The 18,335-nt window shown below is 38.8% G+C and overlaps 2 protein-coding genes across 2 annotated transcripts; one reads left to right on the top strand and one right to left on the bottom strand.

Moving 5' to 3' along the window:
• Window positions 1-327: 327 nt before the first annotated feature.
• On the bottom strand, window positions 328-3,156 carry LOC105436692. The gene has a single exon (XM_011662513.2). The coding sequence runs from the start codon at window positions 3,060-3,062 to the stop codon at window positions 2,154-2,156; it is 909 nt and encodes a 302-aa protein (XP_011660815.2). The 5' UTR covers window positions 3,063-3,156; the 3' UTR covers window positions 328-2,153.
• A 5,026-nt stretch (window positions 3,157-8,182) lies between these two features.
• Window positions 8,183-17,472, top strand: LOC582784 (polymerase delta-interacting protein 3). Its single transcript, XM_782723.5, has 7 exons — window positions 8,183-8,370; window positions 10,808-11,159; window positions 11,913-12,119; window positions 13,028-13,150; window positions 13,571-13,672; window positions 14,534-14,754; window positions 16,886-17,472. The coding sequence occupies exons 1-7, from the start codon at window positions 8,294-8,296 to the stop codon at window positions 17,043-17,045; spliced, it is 1,242 nt and encodes a 413-aa protein (XP_787816.2). The 5' UTR covers window positions 8,183-8,293; the 3' UTR covers window positions 17,046-17,472.
• Window positions 17,473-18,335: the final 863 nt, after the last annotated feature.

The raw sequence follows: 18,335 nt of genomic DNA, 5'->3' as shown, positions 1-18,335 counted from the left end.
CTCTCTCTCTCTCTTTCTCTCTCTCATATTCCCTTCTTATTGTTGCCCCACAATCCTTTCCCATCGCTACTAGAAAATGGACTAATATTAACACAAGCGGGCACAAAGTTGGGTTATCATGATGTAAACTTGTTGATTTTTGAATTACAAGATTTGATCCTAATTGAACAAGTTCGAACCGGTTCTCCCTTCCTATCCCTCTGATTGATTAATTATCACGAAATCTGAACAAACCACCTGTAACAGACCATCTGAACAGTATAGTCTTATCTGTGAATCTGCAACAAACCTGTATTTGACCCGTCATTACCACAACACACGTTCAAGCCGACACTGGCTTTATAAAGCTGTTCAATCATGTCGACATCATCTTTTGAAGAAAACAAAACTAATTTATTCATATCATTTCAAACTAATTGCAGCCTCTACAAAATTATGAAATGGACTTCATGGTTATCTTTCCTTGGATATAAACGGTCTATGAAAGGTCTGTTTTTAAAAGTGAGCTTCCCAAAGCAGTAAATTAGTGTTTCAAAATGAATACAAGTTGGCTAGTACAGTCCATTTCATTCGTTGAAAATGCAATGCACACAACCATCATTGATCAAGACACCAAATTAAAAATACCAATGCAGAATAGAATTTGGACAACTGCAAAACAATAACTATAATAGTACATGGATTTACAAAACGCAGCTGCTGTATATCATTCAGGCATCATATGCATCACAAACTACTTGTTGAATAGGATTCAACTCCTTCTTCTGTAATATTTTGGTTATTATACTCTTGAATCATATCTATTGTACATACAAATTATCTGAAAACTCTGAAAGTACAAAAAGTAACTGGAAGCAAATAAATAATTAATTTGGTTACTTGATACTGCTCAGATGTACACAATATCCTATCTTTGTTATTTTTCTATGATGCGGTCATTATTTTCTAAACTAAATAAATAATGTGCATGATGATTAACGAAATACAACTTAACTCTAATAAGACAATATGCATTATTTCTTTACATCTGAACATAAGTAACTTTCAAATCTCATATTGTAGACGCTGAAAGTATATTCACAAACAAACAAATAAAAAGCAGTGGTGAAAATCATTGCAAAAGGTGGAAGCGTATTCAACATGAGTTGCAGTCTGTGTGTATGGTATGTTATTTCTATTCATTCATTTATTTTATTTCAAATATCAAACTTTTCAAAATACGTTCTATTTCTCTGTAACAACTACTGAAGACATTTGGCTCAAAAGAGCCAACAATATTAAGAGCTAGCCAAGGTCGACCTCGTTCAATATCCAAGGTAATTAGGACAAATCGATCATTAGTAACAATCAATGATGATTGAATAGAGAAAAACAATTTTTGGTTTTTACTAACATTGAATGATTGTGTAGTTATCAAATATAAACAGAAAATAATCAGATAACTCAAACTTACACAAACAACAAATGGTTTCCAAGTAATGACATGCACAGAATTGTGTGGTATACTGGTAGTATGAAGCACACGTACACATGAACACATTGACTATTATAGATTCGACTTTTAGGGATATTATTATGAAGGCAGGATATTTTACCGATTGCTACCACTGCTGCCCTGTAATGTATTAGCACCATCTTAGGGGGGATACCGAACAGATGTAAACTACTTGAAATCGCAATGACTTTTAAATCGTTAGATAGAAATACATTTCATTGTACTTATGAGAACTAATCCAATACACACCAACATATAGTGCTCGCAAATATAATATTTTGTACTAATGTGTTACACCTGTCTATATCATACATGTAACTAGCATCTAGAGGGGATATAACACTATCAGACGCCATGAGAACTGTTATCATGCGGAAACAACCTTACATACAACTCTGGCTTTTAGTTTCTGATTATTCTGCAGCCACAGGAACTATTCCATGTGGAATAGTAAGGAAATACACCTTTTTACCACAAGCGAATGCAAGTGTATTATGGGAAACGGAAACTAGATAACACCATGTGTGACTCAGTGCTAGTTCAAGCTCCTCGAACTCTACCACTTTCTTGAGCTTCAAATCTTCGGGACGGTAGAGGGTGATTTGTATTCTACCAGCTGGCTGATTGACACTCGCAATGAACACCCTGTCTTCCCCATCTACTGCTGGGAAGAGATATTCCCCTCTTTGGCTGCTATAGGATCACCAGATTTTCCATCTCTATCATAGACTCTTACTCTGCTGGGAGGATTATAGTGGCAAGAACTTGAGATGATCACACCTGACTTGGTTGCAAGGGCTTGCCCTGGTGTTTCCATTGTTGCAATTGAGTGCTTTCTCGTGCTTCCAGTAGGATCAAAGACATGAATCCGATCTGTTATGTTCGCCGCTATGATTTCATTCTTAGAGCTAACACTTATGAATGGAATGTTATATCCTGTTTCATTTAAGATTGTTGTGTATGTTGTCCTAGACCAGTTTTCATTGAAGAATGTTACTTGTCTCGGAGCTACTGACACCACAATCTTTGAATCGCTTAGAATGGCAATATCGTAGAAAAGTGAATTATAATGTTGACTCGGACAGCTCTGCACGTTTCCATTGATTTCCACTTTATCAGCATCGTACCGGCTTCCACCATACCCAACAAGAACCGAATCCTCAGATAGTCGTGTTATGCCACTCATTGGATATGGTAGGTCAACCACTTTTTCGATTGCCGGACAAGGAATTGACACACGACCAAGATCAAGAAGGGTATCTTCTGCCGGTATTAACAGTGTCGCTGTAGTACGTGTCATTAAGTCGGTTACAGAATCCTCATCAATAGCTTCCTCCAAGAGACTTTCTAGTTCGTTGGAGATTAATGAGTGCGCTGTCAGACTGTCTTTCTCTAAATATCTCAACCTTCCATTGGCAACGAGGCTCACAGAGCTTGAAATAGCCTTGATCTTCTGTCGATGGCCAGACTTCAAGGCATCCAGTTCTTGGTCACAATTCTCTTGCAGTAGCTGTGTTTCTGTGATAAGCAGCTGCTTATTCTCTTTCAGTTTGTCAAGTTTTACCATGAATGCCTCTTCTATGTTACCTTGCAGCTTTTGGATAGCGGTGTCGATTTCTTGCGTTTGGATTCAATGTCCTGGATATGTTTCTCGAACTCGTTTTTTCTGTCGCTACTGCGCTTGACGATGTCATCCACTTTCTGTTGTCTCTCCGTCTCGACGTTGGCCTGGTTTTTGATGGTGTGATCACGATGATCAACGATCATGCACTTCAGACATAGATATACTTTGCAATCTTCGCAAAAAAGATCCTTGTTTTCGTGCTTGTGCACCGAACACTTCTTTGTGACTTGCCCGATACTGGCAGTTCCTTCCACGACGTCTTTCATTGATACAACCTGATGTCCCTTGAAGAACGATGATAGATGACTATGACCAAAATCACAATTGGCGCACATGTAATTGCCACACTCGTAGCAGAAGGATACAGCATCTCCCTGGAGATCGCAAGCAGTGCACTTCGGTTGACCCTCCAGAACAGCATTTATCCCACCATGTGAGCCGTGGTACTCGTCTACCAAGCCTTTGACGGTGAAGTTTGTGGTAGACCAGTGACTCGACTTTCATCCAACTTAGTGACTTTCCTGCAGAGAGGACACACCATGTGATCTAGGTCTCGATGGGCGGCATCATACCTCTCTAAACACTGCTTGCAGAACGTATGTCCACATATCAACATGGAAGCATTATCAAACACGTCCAGGCACAAAGGACACAATATATTTTGAGAAGCTGCCTCTTCTGCCTTTTTTCCGCCATGACGCAGATTAATCAATGTATTTCCACCAACGTACAATGTAGGTTTATGGTCGGCGGCCAGCTGAAAACGCAGCCAGTACCAGCCTATATCTGCAGTCGACAGTGTGTGTTATTGAATGGATCCGCCAATATCAAATGAACAAGGAAAATTGTCCAAACTGCTGAATCAAAGTTTGATATTTCAAATTGATGCAAAACTTGTGCACAGTTTCATTTCACACTATACGGATTCGTTTTTTTCTTCTTGAAATACTGATCTTGATGCTCGTACATACTCTCAATGGCAATTCAAAAGCAGGCCTAGACAAAAGAATGCATGTACAAGGTAAGTATAAAATGGCGCAGACGCGTATTGAATATACAGATAATGTATGCAATGACGTGGAGTGGAATCGCTATATGTACAGTGTGTACCAACAAAAAACAATTTTGAAATAATTTTAACAATTATAATTTCACGAAAGCTGCATTATTTTTTCTTAGGAATTACGGGTGAGGGTCTATTCAATCGGATGACATTAAAACTGTTGACAATAGTTTACGCTTGAGAGAGCAGTGGTCAATGCCGAAAAACTTGCGAAAATAAATAGTTTGCGCAAAAATGTTCATTCTTGAATTGAAGCAAAATGCATGTCAGACATCATTAATAATCAACAATTAATTTGAACCATCAGTTGATCTTCAGCCATACATCTGCAGTCGATCGTGCACCCATTAAATTAATACCCTAATCACTTTCACACACACATACACACACGCGCTCACACCCAATCACACACATAATACTGCAGATTAATGGCTTTTCTGTACTGAATAACTATTTTTGGTTTAGCAATTTGACGGAATGGAAAGCAGTACTGAAGATAATGTTCACAAATTATTGTTCGATTTTCACCCCAACAAAAAAAGAGAGATGAAATCTAATTTTTAAACAAGTTATTTAAGTAGTTCCTTTGTTTTTCATATCTTTTCCTCGTTAACGTCAATGGGTCATTTTTTTGTCTAAAGGTACTATGTCCCTTTTACAGCCAACATCAAATTATGTAGAACTTTGCAGGCATTATGAATATGTCATGTATGTCCTATCTGTGAAATTTAAACCTTAGCAGAGTCCTAATATTCAAATTATGCAAGGAAACCCGTTTACTTTGGTAGACTTCACTGTCAGACACCATTGAGTGACTGACTGGCTTTTTTCATCTTTGGTAATAACATACATAAAATGGGTAAAGGGTATCATGAGCACTTGTCTACATCAATAACCCACTTCTTGTAATGGCTAAATTGAAACTGATTGAATCTTTGCGCAGCATAAAACGTTTGACCATTCAGTACAATGGTCTGAAAAATCAGACTATTACTTACTGGCTTTATAGCTCTCTAAGTCGATTCGACAACTAATAGTCGTTATTTTCCCACTTAAAGATATTTTCAAGCCCCCCCTTTTTTTTAGGGAAGTTCTAAATTAGTATTGTCTTTCAAATGCCGTTGGAATTTAACCTTTTCATTTTTTTGGCCTGCAAATGGGACATAGTACCTTTAACATGTGGAAAACATACAGCCTTGGGCAGCGTTTTTCGACCAGTGTGCCGTGGCTAGCTCCCTGGTGGCGCAACACATCTACAGGGATGAGAAATTTAGTTTTTATCAAAAGGTGATTTTGGAATAAAGTCGATTTCGTGAAAAACGACATTCGTATTAAAAGCCGCTAAAGTGCGTTAATCGATTTCAAAGATAACATTTTAAAGATTTCAAAAGTGTATGTTTTTCTCACTCTCTTCGCTCGCTCGCATTAATCAGAAACAGGGCAATTTCTCGCAGCGAAGTGTGTGAATACTCTCATATTTTGTAAACAAGAGATGCCCGAATATCCTTATATTCATCATTCATGTATATTTGGAGGCGGGTTGCAGCATTCATTAAAGAGTGTGGTGTTGATTACAAAATAATTGTTGCATAATATTTAAAGATGTCTCTAGCTCGGGAAAAATTATGCCCGTAGGTGTGTACATAATTATGGCACTTTCGAGTTTAAGAGTGATGCACAAATAATATTCTGTTATGAATTTGGGATTACGGTAACTTTTATTTCTGAAAAGGGGTGGTGTAAAAAAACGCTGGTCTAAGGCATGTTGATATGTCACATCCGTGTTTAATTGAAGAAAAGAAAGCATTAATAAAATTGTCGATAAATAGGTTTCCTCAGTTCACAAATTTCCAATTCACCATTAGACAACATCTTATCTTTTTGGTCTTGTGACTTTTAGGATAAATTATAGATTTAAAGAAGAAATGAGTAACTGCTGTTCGGATATTTTTCTCTCTGTGCATCAGTCATTCCAACACAACTATATCGAGACAAACATGGCTACTGATCAATACCGTGATCTGTCAGTATTACAGGTTCAGTGACCCAAACAGAATTCTACATCAATTAAGACATTGTCTCTCAAAGTAACTCGGTCTTGAGCCATCCGTTTCAGCATTTCATACCCTGTTGCTCCACATTCTGCGATTCAATCATCTAGAAAGCCTTTACGAGGTCTTCCCCACTTCTACGACTCTGATCATCATCAGGCCGCATTATGGGTCCAAGCCATTTCTTCTGTCTCTCTCTGATCGTTTGAATCAGCATCCGCTTTTCTTGAGCTCGATGCAACACTTCTTTAATAATTCGAAACTCGATCAATATGCGCATTAATAAAAATTAAAAAAAAACCATCTGCAATGATAATAGTGAGGGGGTGGTGATTTGACAGATGGCGTATCGAGCATTTGGTGAAGCTAAAGTATATAGCTTCTTCTTGGAGGGCCATGAAAGACAGTGAAACTTGCTATGGGGGAACATGCAGAAAGGGACTGCCAATATACATTTACTGAACGTTTCTTGGGCGAATGTAATATTATGCCACCTCTCTCTTTTATCAATTTGTGAATACGCCACAACTGCTATAGGTATATGGTTTAAGATATAATGATCGTTCAAATATTATTATTTGATAGTCAAAATAACTTATGCAATAGCTGCCTGATTTGTTTTTTTACCCTATTCAAGGCTGAAGCATTTTGGGGGCAAACCAATGTCAGCAAGTTTTTTTCTATCGACATTAGCCAGTTCTCACTCGAGCGTAACATTAACATTTTAATTGTGAACACTTTCAGTGCGTATCAGGACAATTACCACCAGGACATTAACCCCCGCAGCATACTCCCTTGCAATACCCTTCCCTAAGGAAAACCACCCCCTGCGAGGACATTTGCCCCCATGGAAATACCCCCCCCTGGAAATACCCCCGAGGACAATTACCCCCCCCCCAGAAATTTAACACCTAAAATTTACCTCCTACCCCCCCCCCCCCCCCCCCCCCCCCCCATCGAAGACGACCCCCCTCCCGGGCCAGTTCATTAAAGACGAAGGCTATCCAGATAAGAAGTTGGTTTTAATAAAAGCAGATTTTTTTTTCCCGGGGGTAATTGTCCTGGGAGGTTGGAGGGTGATTGTCCACGATAATAATAGGTAATAGAGTACCGAAAGTGTGACGTCATAAAAGTCTATTTTTAGAATTTCTCAATTTTTTTTTTCCTTCATTTTCCATAGAGCATCAAAAATAATGTCCGAATGTCGAAAACCAATTGAATATGTTAAGTATTGGCTGAGATATGACCATCTGAATAAATAGATGTCCAATAGGAACTCAGTGTTATATAGCTCTGGCTCGTGGATGTTAGTCCAATAAAAGCTTTCTATTGGTCCATCAGCATTTTTTTCTGTGGATTGGTCGTTGGTCCAATAGATATTTTCTATTGGTTTCTGTGGGTCCAATATTTCACTTTCCCTATTGAAACTAATAGACAGCAATAGCTCTAATGGTTTCTGATGGTCCAATAGGCTATCGGATCATATTGGAATTTCGACTTGGGGAACAAAAATTATGGAGACATCATGAAATTAAAATTTTGATATTTACAAAGTGAGTACTTTTTTTTAATACACACTGTATAATGGTACTTGGGTTTTCCCCACGCACTTTAAACTTTGACCTTCAGTACATGCTCTATGTTTCTAGTGATTATGTTTAGTTCAACGAGTTTACATTTATATATACCATTTTTTTCCAGTCTTAGTTTATCAAATAATGCTCTGTTGAAAGTTTCATGAACATATACCCCTCTCTCTCTCTCTCCTGACCTAGCATTAAAAAAAACCCGCATACACCCAAAAGTACGCACGCTTTAATGGTACATTCCTACAGTACATATGCACGTCGCACACGCTGCGCTATATAAATCAAGAAAATGCATATTCAAAATGGTAGAGGTTAGTGTTCAAAGCTAGCGCGCTCTGGGCGCGCGCGCGGAGCTAGCTAGCTCACGTCACTGGATCTGGATAGCTGCGAAACACGCTAAACGGTTGAGCGTCAGTTGATCGTATTTTGGCTCCCTAATCACTAATTTTGGCTTATCTTCATGAAAAAGTGATGGATCAGTCCCTAGATGACATCATCCGAAATAGGAAAACATCAAAACCTTCCAATTTTCAGAACCGTCTAGGGAGGTAAGAACCGTAATATTGCCTGTTTTGTAGAAACTGTGTCGCTAATGTACTTTCGTATCCAGACTTTGACCCGTAACTCCGGCGTGGAGATACCCTAGTAAAACATACCAAAAAATCAACTAAATCTTCATCAACTGTTCAAAAAATGATCATGATTCAAAATTCATTATGTTTCTTACCCCATTTGTGTCAATTTTATTATAATTTTTTGAGCATTTTTCCTAAAAAAAGAAGACATTTAGACCTAGATCTAGGGCCTACATGTAAATGTTAATGATGAGAAGGAAGAAACACAACATTGAAAGATTGATTGAAGTTGAACTGGAACTGGAAGCCGGACTGCTGAGAACACGGCATTCTTCCAGAATCTTGGGTAAAGGTGAAGGTATATTTATCTAGATCTATAATACGCAAAATCGCTGAAAGTGACACCTCGGCTCAATTGCGAAACGTGTGTTCTCAAAACCAAAATTGTTCCACGCAAACACACTCTCGCCACTCTTGGTGGGGAGCTAGCGTGCTAGCTTTTTGCCATATCTAGAGTAGTGGCTCCGGTCTGCGGCCGATCGGCGGGAACTGCCGATTCTATTTTTATTGGAATACTCACAGAATACCCTCAATAAAGAGTCCATATTATACTTACTTATTAAATAGAAGTCACAAATAACCTAACTGGTCAGCATTGACCACGTTTCGAAATGCTTCGAGTTCCCCGGTTTGCGGGCACGCATTACCGGTTTGCGGCACGCGTACGTCACAAAGCTTTATGCGCTACGTCACGATGAAAGCATGTACCAAATTACTACGGGTAACCCAAATTCTCATGCTTATCTGTTGCTACGGTAAATTTGTCAAGTTTTAAACAATTTCACCTTTTCCTCGAATGGATCATCCCATCCGGGGGTAAGTACTACTAGAAACTATCGGGTCATAGCGGTTACACACATCAGCACACATACCATCATACACGATCCCGCATGTTATGTGTGTATTAACACCCCCCGCCGTAAACCAGAAAAAACACGTAATTACATGCCGGTTTGCGGCCACCCCATGCAACTGGCCATGCGGTGGCACAATCAAAATATCTGCGATAGGAGACAGACCACAGCCATCATACTTCCACAAAAACATCAAATTTCACCTCCAATCGGACAAACATCGGACAAATAGAGCTACAATATTGATCTAGTCATGCCTCGATCTCTTAACTTAAAAGTTAGCACCTGCTGGAATTTTCATCGGCGACTGGTGCCGTAGATTTCCGACATCGCTGACGGATACTCGGTACCGACAGGAGCACCTGCTACGGACGTTTTCGGCAAAGCAGAACTTACCGTGGAATCCACGGTAGGTTTCAATGATTATTATCGAGTCATATTCATTTTATTTTTAAAACAAATACCCCTGGCCGCAAACCGGGCGATGCCGCAAACCAGAGACTCTAACGAAGCTAGGTCGGCTGGTGGTAAAATGAGAGTAACTACGATCGAGAACATCGTAGGTGTTCTTAACTTATTAATAAGAGAATTGTAAATTCTATTTGAGATGAAATAATAACTAGACCTAGGGGGTGTTTCACAAAGATCCTACATGTAAGTAGAACTTAACTCTAAGTTGGACTTAAAAATTATGGACAGCCATTAGCATCTTTGAAAATATTTGGTAAAAATATTTTTGAAAGGCATAAAATGTTTATTCAAATCATTCATATTTTCTATCATTAAGGAGATTTCATATTCTTGTTGTGGAATTTATAAAATGTCTAAAATACTTGAATTTCTGCTTTTGAGTATATTTCATTTTAAGGCTCCAATGGCTGTCCATAATTTTTAAGTCAAACTTAGTGTTAAGTTCTACTTAGGATCTTTGTGAAACACCCCCTAGAGTCTACAAACAAACCTCGACCGATCTCTAATGACTATTTAAATGCTTTTTTATTTCTCCATTTGACGATTTGTTTTCTTGATCCTGGCCTCCGATTTTCACTGATTTTATTCGAATCTTTTAAACTTTACAATAAAAGTAACTTAGTATGAAGGTTTTGGTTCCCTTTAATAACACATTATATCTGCAATTTGCATTCTGACTTCTGAAATGGCGTTTCATGAAACAATTAGTCTGTGGTTTTCACCGACTGATATCATCACCGACTAATGAAAATTTGTCAGTGGAAAAAACCGACTAATTTCTATTAGTCCACCGACTAGGCGACTAATTTCAATAAATGTTGATAAAACAACCCCAGGTGAATGGAATCATTTGTATCAAGGCACTTCACAAAGATGTAAATTTGGTTACATTACGAAAATGGTTACAGCTGGGGTAAATATAATTACAGGGCCCTCAGGAATAACAGCATTGATGCTGATGAGGCTTCCCTCGGTAAATTAGTTATTACAAGAATGTAAACTCTATTTTTGTTTTTGTCTTGCAGGGGGAGAGGTAGAGGAGGTCCAGGAGGCAACATGGGTGGAAGAGCACCTCCAGGGAACCCCAGAGGCCAGAACAAAGGCAGGGGCAAGGGCAACTGGCAAAAGCAGCAATTCCCGCCAGAGAAGCCGGTCATCGTCGATGCAAGACAGAAGCTGATTCAGAAGGCCCACCAGGGTGATGCCCGGGACCGGCTGGCCAAGAAAGCAAGACAGACCGATGCCAGGTTGAAGCTGACATCGAAGAAGAGGAGCGCGGATGGACAGGTGGTGAGGCAACCGAGGAGTGGAGAGCAACTTGCGTCTCCTCCTCCCAATGCTGCTCAGACCAGACCCCTTGCTAGAACGGTGCCAAATGTAAGTGGAATGGGAAAGAAATGGATACATACATGTACGCATACAGTAGGCTTGCGGTTACACCATGTGAGAGAGGGAGGATTGGCAAGTCCTGAAAAGGACTCGATAATCTTTCTTTCTTGAGTGTGTGTGTTACTGCAAACCTACTGTATATCTACATGTACATCACCATGCAAGCCGATACTTATACTTAAGCAGCATCTTATTAGTTGCAGAAGGGAGAGAGAGAGTTTTATTAGCTTTGGTAGGTAATTTATATGTCCATGCCCTCTGTTTGTTTTGAAAAGGATCTCTTTGCTTTTCCTTAGCTATCATCACAGAATACAATCAAAACTTTTATCAGACTTCATGCAAACCTCTGGGAACTTATTTGTTTGGGTTGTATTTCCACTGTAGAGACTCCATCAAATTTTAACTGCCTAGTTAATGATATTATTAATAACTAGCATTTACTATACTTTACGCCATACAACTGTCTTACAGCATTTGAATATAATATATTATTGAATTAAACTTAACATAGATACAAAGCATGTTAAATATAGATTATAATATTGAATTAAACTTAATATACTGTAGGTACAAAGTTTGTAAGGACTGTAATTCCTAAACATGTACAATCAGTTAAATGCATTTTCAGTGAAGTTTTGTGTGTGTTTGTTTGTGAGTCTGACTTTACTCGACAAATTTCTGAGCTGTAATTCTTATTATCACTTTGTCATAATTGATTTCTCACTCATTCCAACGGTGCAGTTGGGATCGACCTTCACAGTGCGTAATCCAGCCAGAGTACAGAACAAGACACAGATCACCATAAAGAATCCCCCTCAGCAGGAATCCACATCATCTCTTTCCCTGGCCACCTCTCATCACGGAACCTCCCCTCGTCAGAGCAACAACCCCTTACTGGCGGGTAGCAGTACTCTCAGAGTCACCAAGGCTGTTCCACAACCTCAAAAGGTAGGCCAGATGGCTGCAAGTCAACTTTGTAGCTTCCCCAGGCCGAGGATATGTGTACAGAAATTGCCATTCTCTTTCATGATTATGGCATATTTTTTAGGGCTTAAATTCAAAAAGTACTGAACCGAACAACAAATTGCGGAATGCTTGTCCTGTAAGAATATACTCAGCCTGGGGAAGCTACGAAGGAAGGTTATTGGGGGGGGGGGGGGGGGTGGAGTCTGTTCAGTGTATGGCAACAAAGATTTGTGTCAATCACATCTCTGTATTTATAAGACAGTGTTGCAGTAAAGCATTGCCTGTTAACAAGACTGGCAGAATTAATTCTTCCCCTGTAGTTATTACAAAAGTAAGGTGTACTTGTTGCCACAACCTGTCAAATATTTTCATGATGGATAATAATAATAATTATATTTGCTTATATAGCACCTAACGCTTCCTTTATCAGAAGTCTCTAAGCGCTCTACAATCATGCAGCATAATTACCCTGGCTTTAGCAGAGCCGCTGTCACGCGCGCTGCATTTCAAGAAATGAATTCCTACCAGGTCCCCATTTACTTCACCTGGGTGGAGTGTGGAAAATGTAGATCAATGTTTTGCCAAAGGACATTAGTGCCACGGCAGGACTCGAACCGCGAACCTTGTGAACGATAGTCCGGCGACGTATCCACTCGACCACGACACCTCTACATCTAATTGTTCTCCTAGAAAAAAAATATATAACTTGTGTATCAATGTTCTTCATGAATTTAATTATAAACGGAACGCTGCATATATTCATTGTAACACAGAAAGCGCCCCTCAATATAATTTTTCTCTCCATGAATTACAACTACCTAAATATATTGTTAAGCTTTTAATGTCAGAGACAGTGATGTAATACAAGTATTTCTTTCCCCTTGATGTAGTTACAGAGACCAGCTGTTGACTATCCACACTTTAATGATGACTTAATAAGTGTTCCTCAACCCAATCCTCCCAAGGTACAGCGACGCATGCCTGAAAGTGTTATGGCACAGAATAGAGCTTGGGTAAGTTTATTTATTGGTAACAAAATATTAAATGTATCTTCTTTCTCATTGTAAATGGTCACTAGTTGTGTTAGCAATCTTTAGTTTGCTGTGGCCATGATGCAAAATTTATCCACAGTGTTTATGATAATAGATAGCAAGAGGACATATCTATAAAATAAAAAAAGACCCAAGTAAAAATTCTTATGAAACTATCATTTAGAGATAAAATGTCAATGGTCTTACAAACAAGCAGCAGAAGTATTTTTAAACATTCAAAGATAAACCCACTTTTCTTGAAACTTGGCAGTATATTATTACCTCCATGAATCTTTACCACAACAGTCCTTGCCTTCTTGGTGAATTCATGAATCGCATACAGTATTTGTTGTGTGCTCTGAAGTAAATTGCTACATGGATTATTTGATTGTTTTGTTCTAGGCTACTGGTTTCTCAGCCAGACTTCATACCCATGCCCAGCCCCCAGGAACAAGACTTATCATTTCCAACCTACAGATCAGTGTAACAGTGGACGATATCAAGGTAACCTACAACTCACTCTATGAAAACCAACAGGCTTAAAGCCACACTGTATTACTTGTAGCTACTTGCTCCCTCGATATAGAAAACAATGCCTAATCAGTGACCATTGGTCCCCCATGATCCTCTTTATCTTATGGTAATTGAGAGCTGAGTTGATGAGATAACCAACTGTCCGGTGACTTTGCAGGGTGGTTTAATCCCTCCTATAAACTAGTACAGATGAGCTTTAAACCATAGAGGGGGGGGGGGTGGGGTATTCTGAAAACTAAGTTTTGTTGAAGGGAGAGGGCCGTCAGTTTCTATGTGCAGAAGGTCATAATTTGCTGACACCATTAATGTGTGTACAAGTCTGGAGACAGTGAACTCGTAGTCCAATCTAGCAACACCCCCTTGTCTCTAGGAGAGTCTTTGGGGGGATGCAAATGTCTAATGACCTTAACCTATTGGGAAAAGGCAGAGCATTACATGAAGCCTGTTGGTGTTAAAACTGAAGGCAAATCCTTGTGACTGACAACGGGTGTTACTGGGTTAACACCAAAATGGCATCAAATTCCCCATGAGAGCCCACTTCTATGTGCCTTTAACAAGTTTTAAACCTGAATTACTGGAAAAGACACCATGCGTAGATACATTGTTTGCCATGCACTGCATTTTAAATCAAGCATTGCATTTTAATGTAAATCAAGCATTGCATTTTAAATTGTGAATATGGCTTTCTTTTGATCAAAACCCTAAATCAAAGTATATGGAAAAGTAAATTACATAATATATCAATCAGTTATATAGTATTGGACTCTATATTTGCCAATTTAAAGATTTCAATACATATATTTTTACAAACTTTATCATGTTCTTATATAGGAATTGTTTGGAGCAATTGGTGAACTGACCAAGACGAGGATGGTGAAACCAGGTCTAGCTGAAGTGGTCTATGTCAGCAGGACTGATGCCATTCAGGCGATAAGCACATATCACAACCGAGAGCTTGACGGAAAACCCATGCTCTGCAAATTGGACACGAGTACCGTTCCCGAAGCATCTGGGAACAGGACTATGCCTAATTCACTCAGCGACAGATTCAAGTTAGTATCTTTGCCATTACTTGTATGTGTGTGTGTGTGTTAACCATAGTTATCTAGGCATCGATTCACGAATCCGTCATGCGATCAAGTTAACTGAAGTCCCATTGAAACGCGTATTAGATGTAATACATGCGTGCAAGCGGAATGTCGGCAAACTTGTAGATTCATGCTGCTTTCATGAAACGACGCCGGAGTTTAAAGGAAATCCAACCCTGATAGCAAACTACCTAGAGAAAAAGCAGGAGAAGTAGACTGGTTAAAATTTAAATGAAATTGGAATTAGACAAAAGATTAGAAAGTTATGACATTTTTTAGTTGAAACCACTATAGGTATGAGCTCTTCAAATTGGCTGAATCGGTAATGTCTCTGTGATATAGTGACGGTCAACTTTCCCATTTGTTCCCACACAAAATGACAAAATTTCAATTTCTCAAAAATGTGTGACTCAAAAGGGACTTTCCCCTTTAGCGGACGTATAAATATATGCTATCCATAGTATGTTTTGAGTAGTGCCCCAGGAGAGAAGGCAATAAGGAGAAAACAGAAATTAATGAAATTTGTGTGCATGACAAACAGGAAAGTTATCCGTGACGACGTGACCGAACTGCCAATCTGAGATTCGCATAAACTTAGTGATCTCATATTTCAAACATTCATTATTTTCTCATTTTGGGTCCGATTTATTTCAAACTTTCGCCATTCTGTACATCTTATTGTTCTGCTCTCATTCAAATGAACTTCTTACAAGGGTTGGATGGCCCTTTAACCCTTACTGTACTGGGCTATTTCGAGCACTCTCTGACTGGGGGGGGGGGGGGGGGCCTGGGAGGCCCCCCCCCTATGATCTCGGCCGTCGAATGTCCAATGAACGTAAGATATTTACGTAAGGAACAAGATGGTATAATTAGTTTTTTGCTAATATGCAAATTTTTGTCGTTATAGCCTAATTAATTATGCAAAATGCTAATTTTATGCATTTTACAGAAACTCTACATATTTGTCTGTAGACTTGTGAAGAATGATGAAAATGTATTGAATAAATGTTTCCTTCATCTCAAATTCATGAGGTTTCATTATTTTTATGATATTTGAAAATGCATAGGTTAATTTGCATAAATTATGAATACGCAACCATGAATATCAAATCTGGAAATATATATAGGGAACTTGAATCCTTACAAAAATTGTCAGACTCCACCTTTTGAATATTGTTACTCATTATCCATATGACACTTCTTTTCTAACACAAAAAAGTTATTTGAAGTAATTAATAATGATAATTTATGCAAATTTGATGCGATTTTCAACTATTTATTTTCTTATGTATTTTATTGTTTTTTATTTCTTATTATATATATTGTTTTATTTATAATGTATTCTTTTGTTCTAAAATACATCAAGTTACTTTGAGAAACATATAAAAGCAATTTGATATCAATTCATATCTTCACATTTCTGCTTGTACATGAATATACGCAATTATAGCACTTTTTTGATGACGTGCGCATACTAATTGTTATGTAACACCTTACAGGTATATCCGATTTCGACGAAAATGGTATCAAAATGTGCGTAAGACTTGAGGGAAAAAAGTCATGAAACGACAATTCAAAATTCCGAGCGGTTGCGGCGCAATCTCCGAAAATGTCGAGGGGGGGGGCCTCCCAGGCCCCCCCCCCCCCAGTACAGTAAGGGTTAAGTATACAACCTCTAAAGTGTCCTCTAGTCCTTGCGCTTCCCACCATGGTAAAGTTACTAGAGGGTTGGGGGGGGTGGAGTCTGTTCAATTTATGGCTAACTCGCAAGTACAAGTATGTTATATGGAGGTAAACACAATTCCACATCTTTTTAATGAAAAAAGTTATGAAGAAAATGGTCATTAAAGGTGTTAGATTTGCTCCTCTTGTTTCACCAGCCCATCATTCAAGTTTTAGTGTGTTCTATTCACTGATTGTAGGATAGTGGGAAAAAATCATGAATGCATGCTGATTTGTGTTTCACATTGCATTGTACTGGTATTGGTAAACTATACCAACTCCTTCTTAATGTATCTATTGTATGACACGAACGGTTACTCATTGATTACTCAAGCTGTAAATTCTTTTTCTTCTTTCTTTCTTTCTATTTCAGGGGCATGAGACCTGAGAACAATCCTAAGTTACCATTTGAAAGCATGCCCAAAGGAACTGTACCCTCAGGCATTGATCCGGGAGTCGTCCAGAAAGCCCTCTTCAAGAAAGGAGCGACCCCCTCAGCACAGAAACCAGTGGTTTTCACCGTCAAAATATGACTTTTTACTAATAGACCCGAGTCAACGTACAGACATCAAGTCTGTTATTTTCATCTTTTTTTTCTTCTGTCTCTTTTTAGAATTCAAATGAAAATACTACAAAATCTATTTAGAAAGGGAGAAATGGCCTTATGTAGACTTCAGTGTTATAGGCTTGTCAGAGCTCATGAAGAACATGTGTGTATTGATTAGAAACACTTGGAGGCAGCCCTGACACGCTCCGGACTGGGTGAAAGCGATTAGCGATTAGATAGGACATAATTAATGTTTGGGAGATGCGTTGGAATGTACTAGTATTGAACCGTAGAGAACCTCAAATTCTTACACAGTTCAGTCGTAACGTTGCATGTACATGTAGATAAGATAACAAAGAAATATACACCATTTCACCTCCCCCCCTTCCCCCCCCCCCCCCCCCCCCCCCCTCCTCTCAAAAGAAGAAGAAAAGAAAATATAATTTAGCATGTTCCTTCTATATCCGGAGAAAGGACATTTACTGAATGTAGTGTTTAAAGATATCAAAATGGCACAAGGTTTTTATTGGGGGAAGGGGGGGGGTTGTCTCTTGTTAAATTTCCCCCTAAACATTCTCCACTATTTTGATTTTGATTCAGAAATATTATTTAACGGTTAACATATCAACCTCCTATGGTATAAAAATATATATAAAAACCTGTTTCAAGCCTAGTTTCAACTTGAAACACTTTGAAATTAAGTATTAGACAACTGAAATGTAATATTTGATCGTTCATAAACTTTGAGGCACTGGAAGTGGTTAATATCCACCTTTGCTGCTATGGTATTGCTGACTATTCAGATGTGTAATTGTAAACCACCTCACAAAACTCACACTGCAGAACACCAGTACCAGTGAATAATAAGGATATATTGACTGCTTTGAGAGGCATAGTGGTTTCTATAGGGTCAAGGGAAACTCACAACCTGCTATAACCCCAAGGCGCTTGCGCCGCGGGGTCATAGCAGGTTGTGAGTTTCCCGAGACCCTATAGAAACAACTATGCCTCGAATATTAAAAGCAGTCAATATATATTTTATATACCGAAAAAAAGGAAAATGTTGACTCACCCAAATCTTGGCATAGCTGTGTTCTCCATTTTGCCTCTTTATTGACAAAAAATTGGAAACAAAAACCCCACTATTTTGCGATCGAGACTAGTACACAAAATGGCGATCGGTCGTCTGCGCTGCGTGGATTGGTAGATTCGTCGCCTGAATGCAGCGACCAAAATCGAATTGCACTCAAACACCGTTAACGGTATTGCGCATCGG

The sequence above is a fragment of the Strongylocentrotus purpuratus genome, unplaced genomic scaffold, assembly GCF_000002235.5.
Source record: "Strongylocentrotus purpuratus isolate Spur 01 unplaced genomic scaffold, Spur_5.0 spur5_scaffold_14, whole genome shotgun sequence".
NCBI lineage: Eukaryota > Metazoa > Echinodermata > Echinoidea > Camarodonta > Strongylocentrotidae > Strongylocentrotus > Strongylocentrotus purpuratus.
This window is presented reverse-complemented; position numbering and strand designations above follow the sequence as displayed.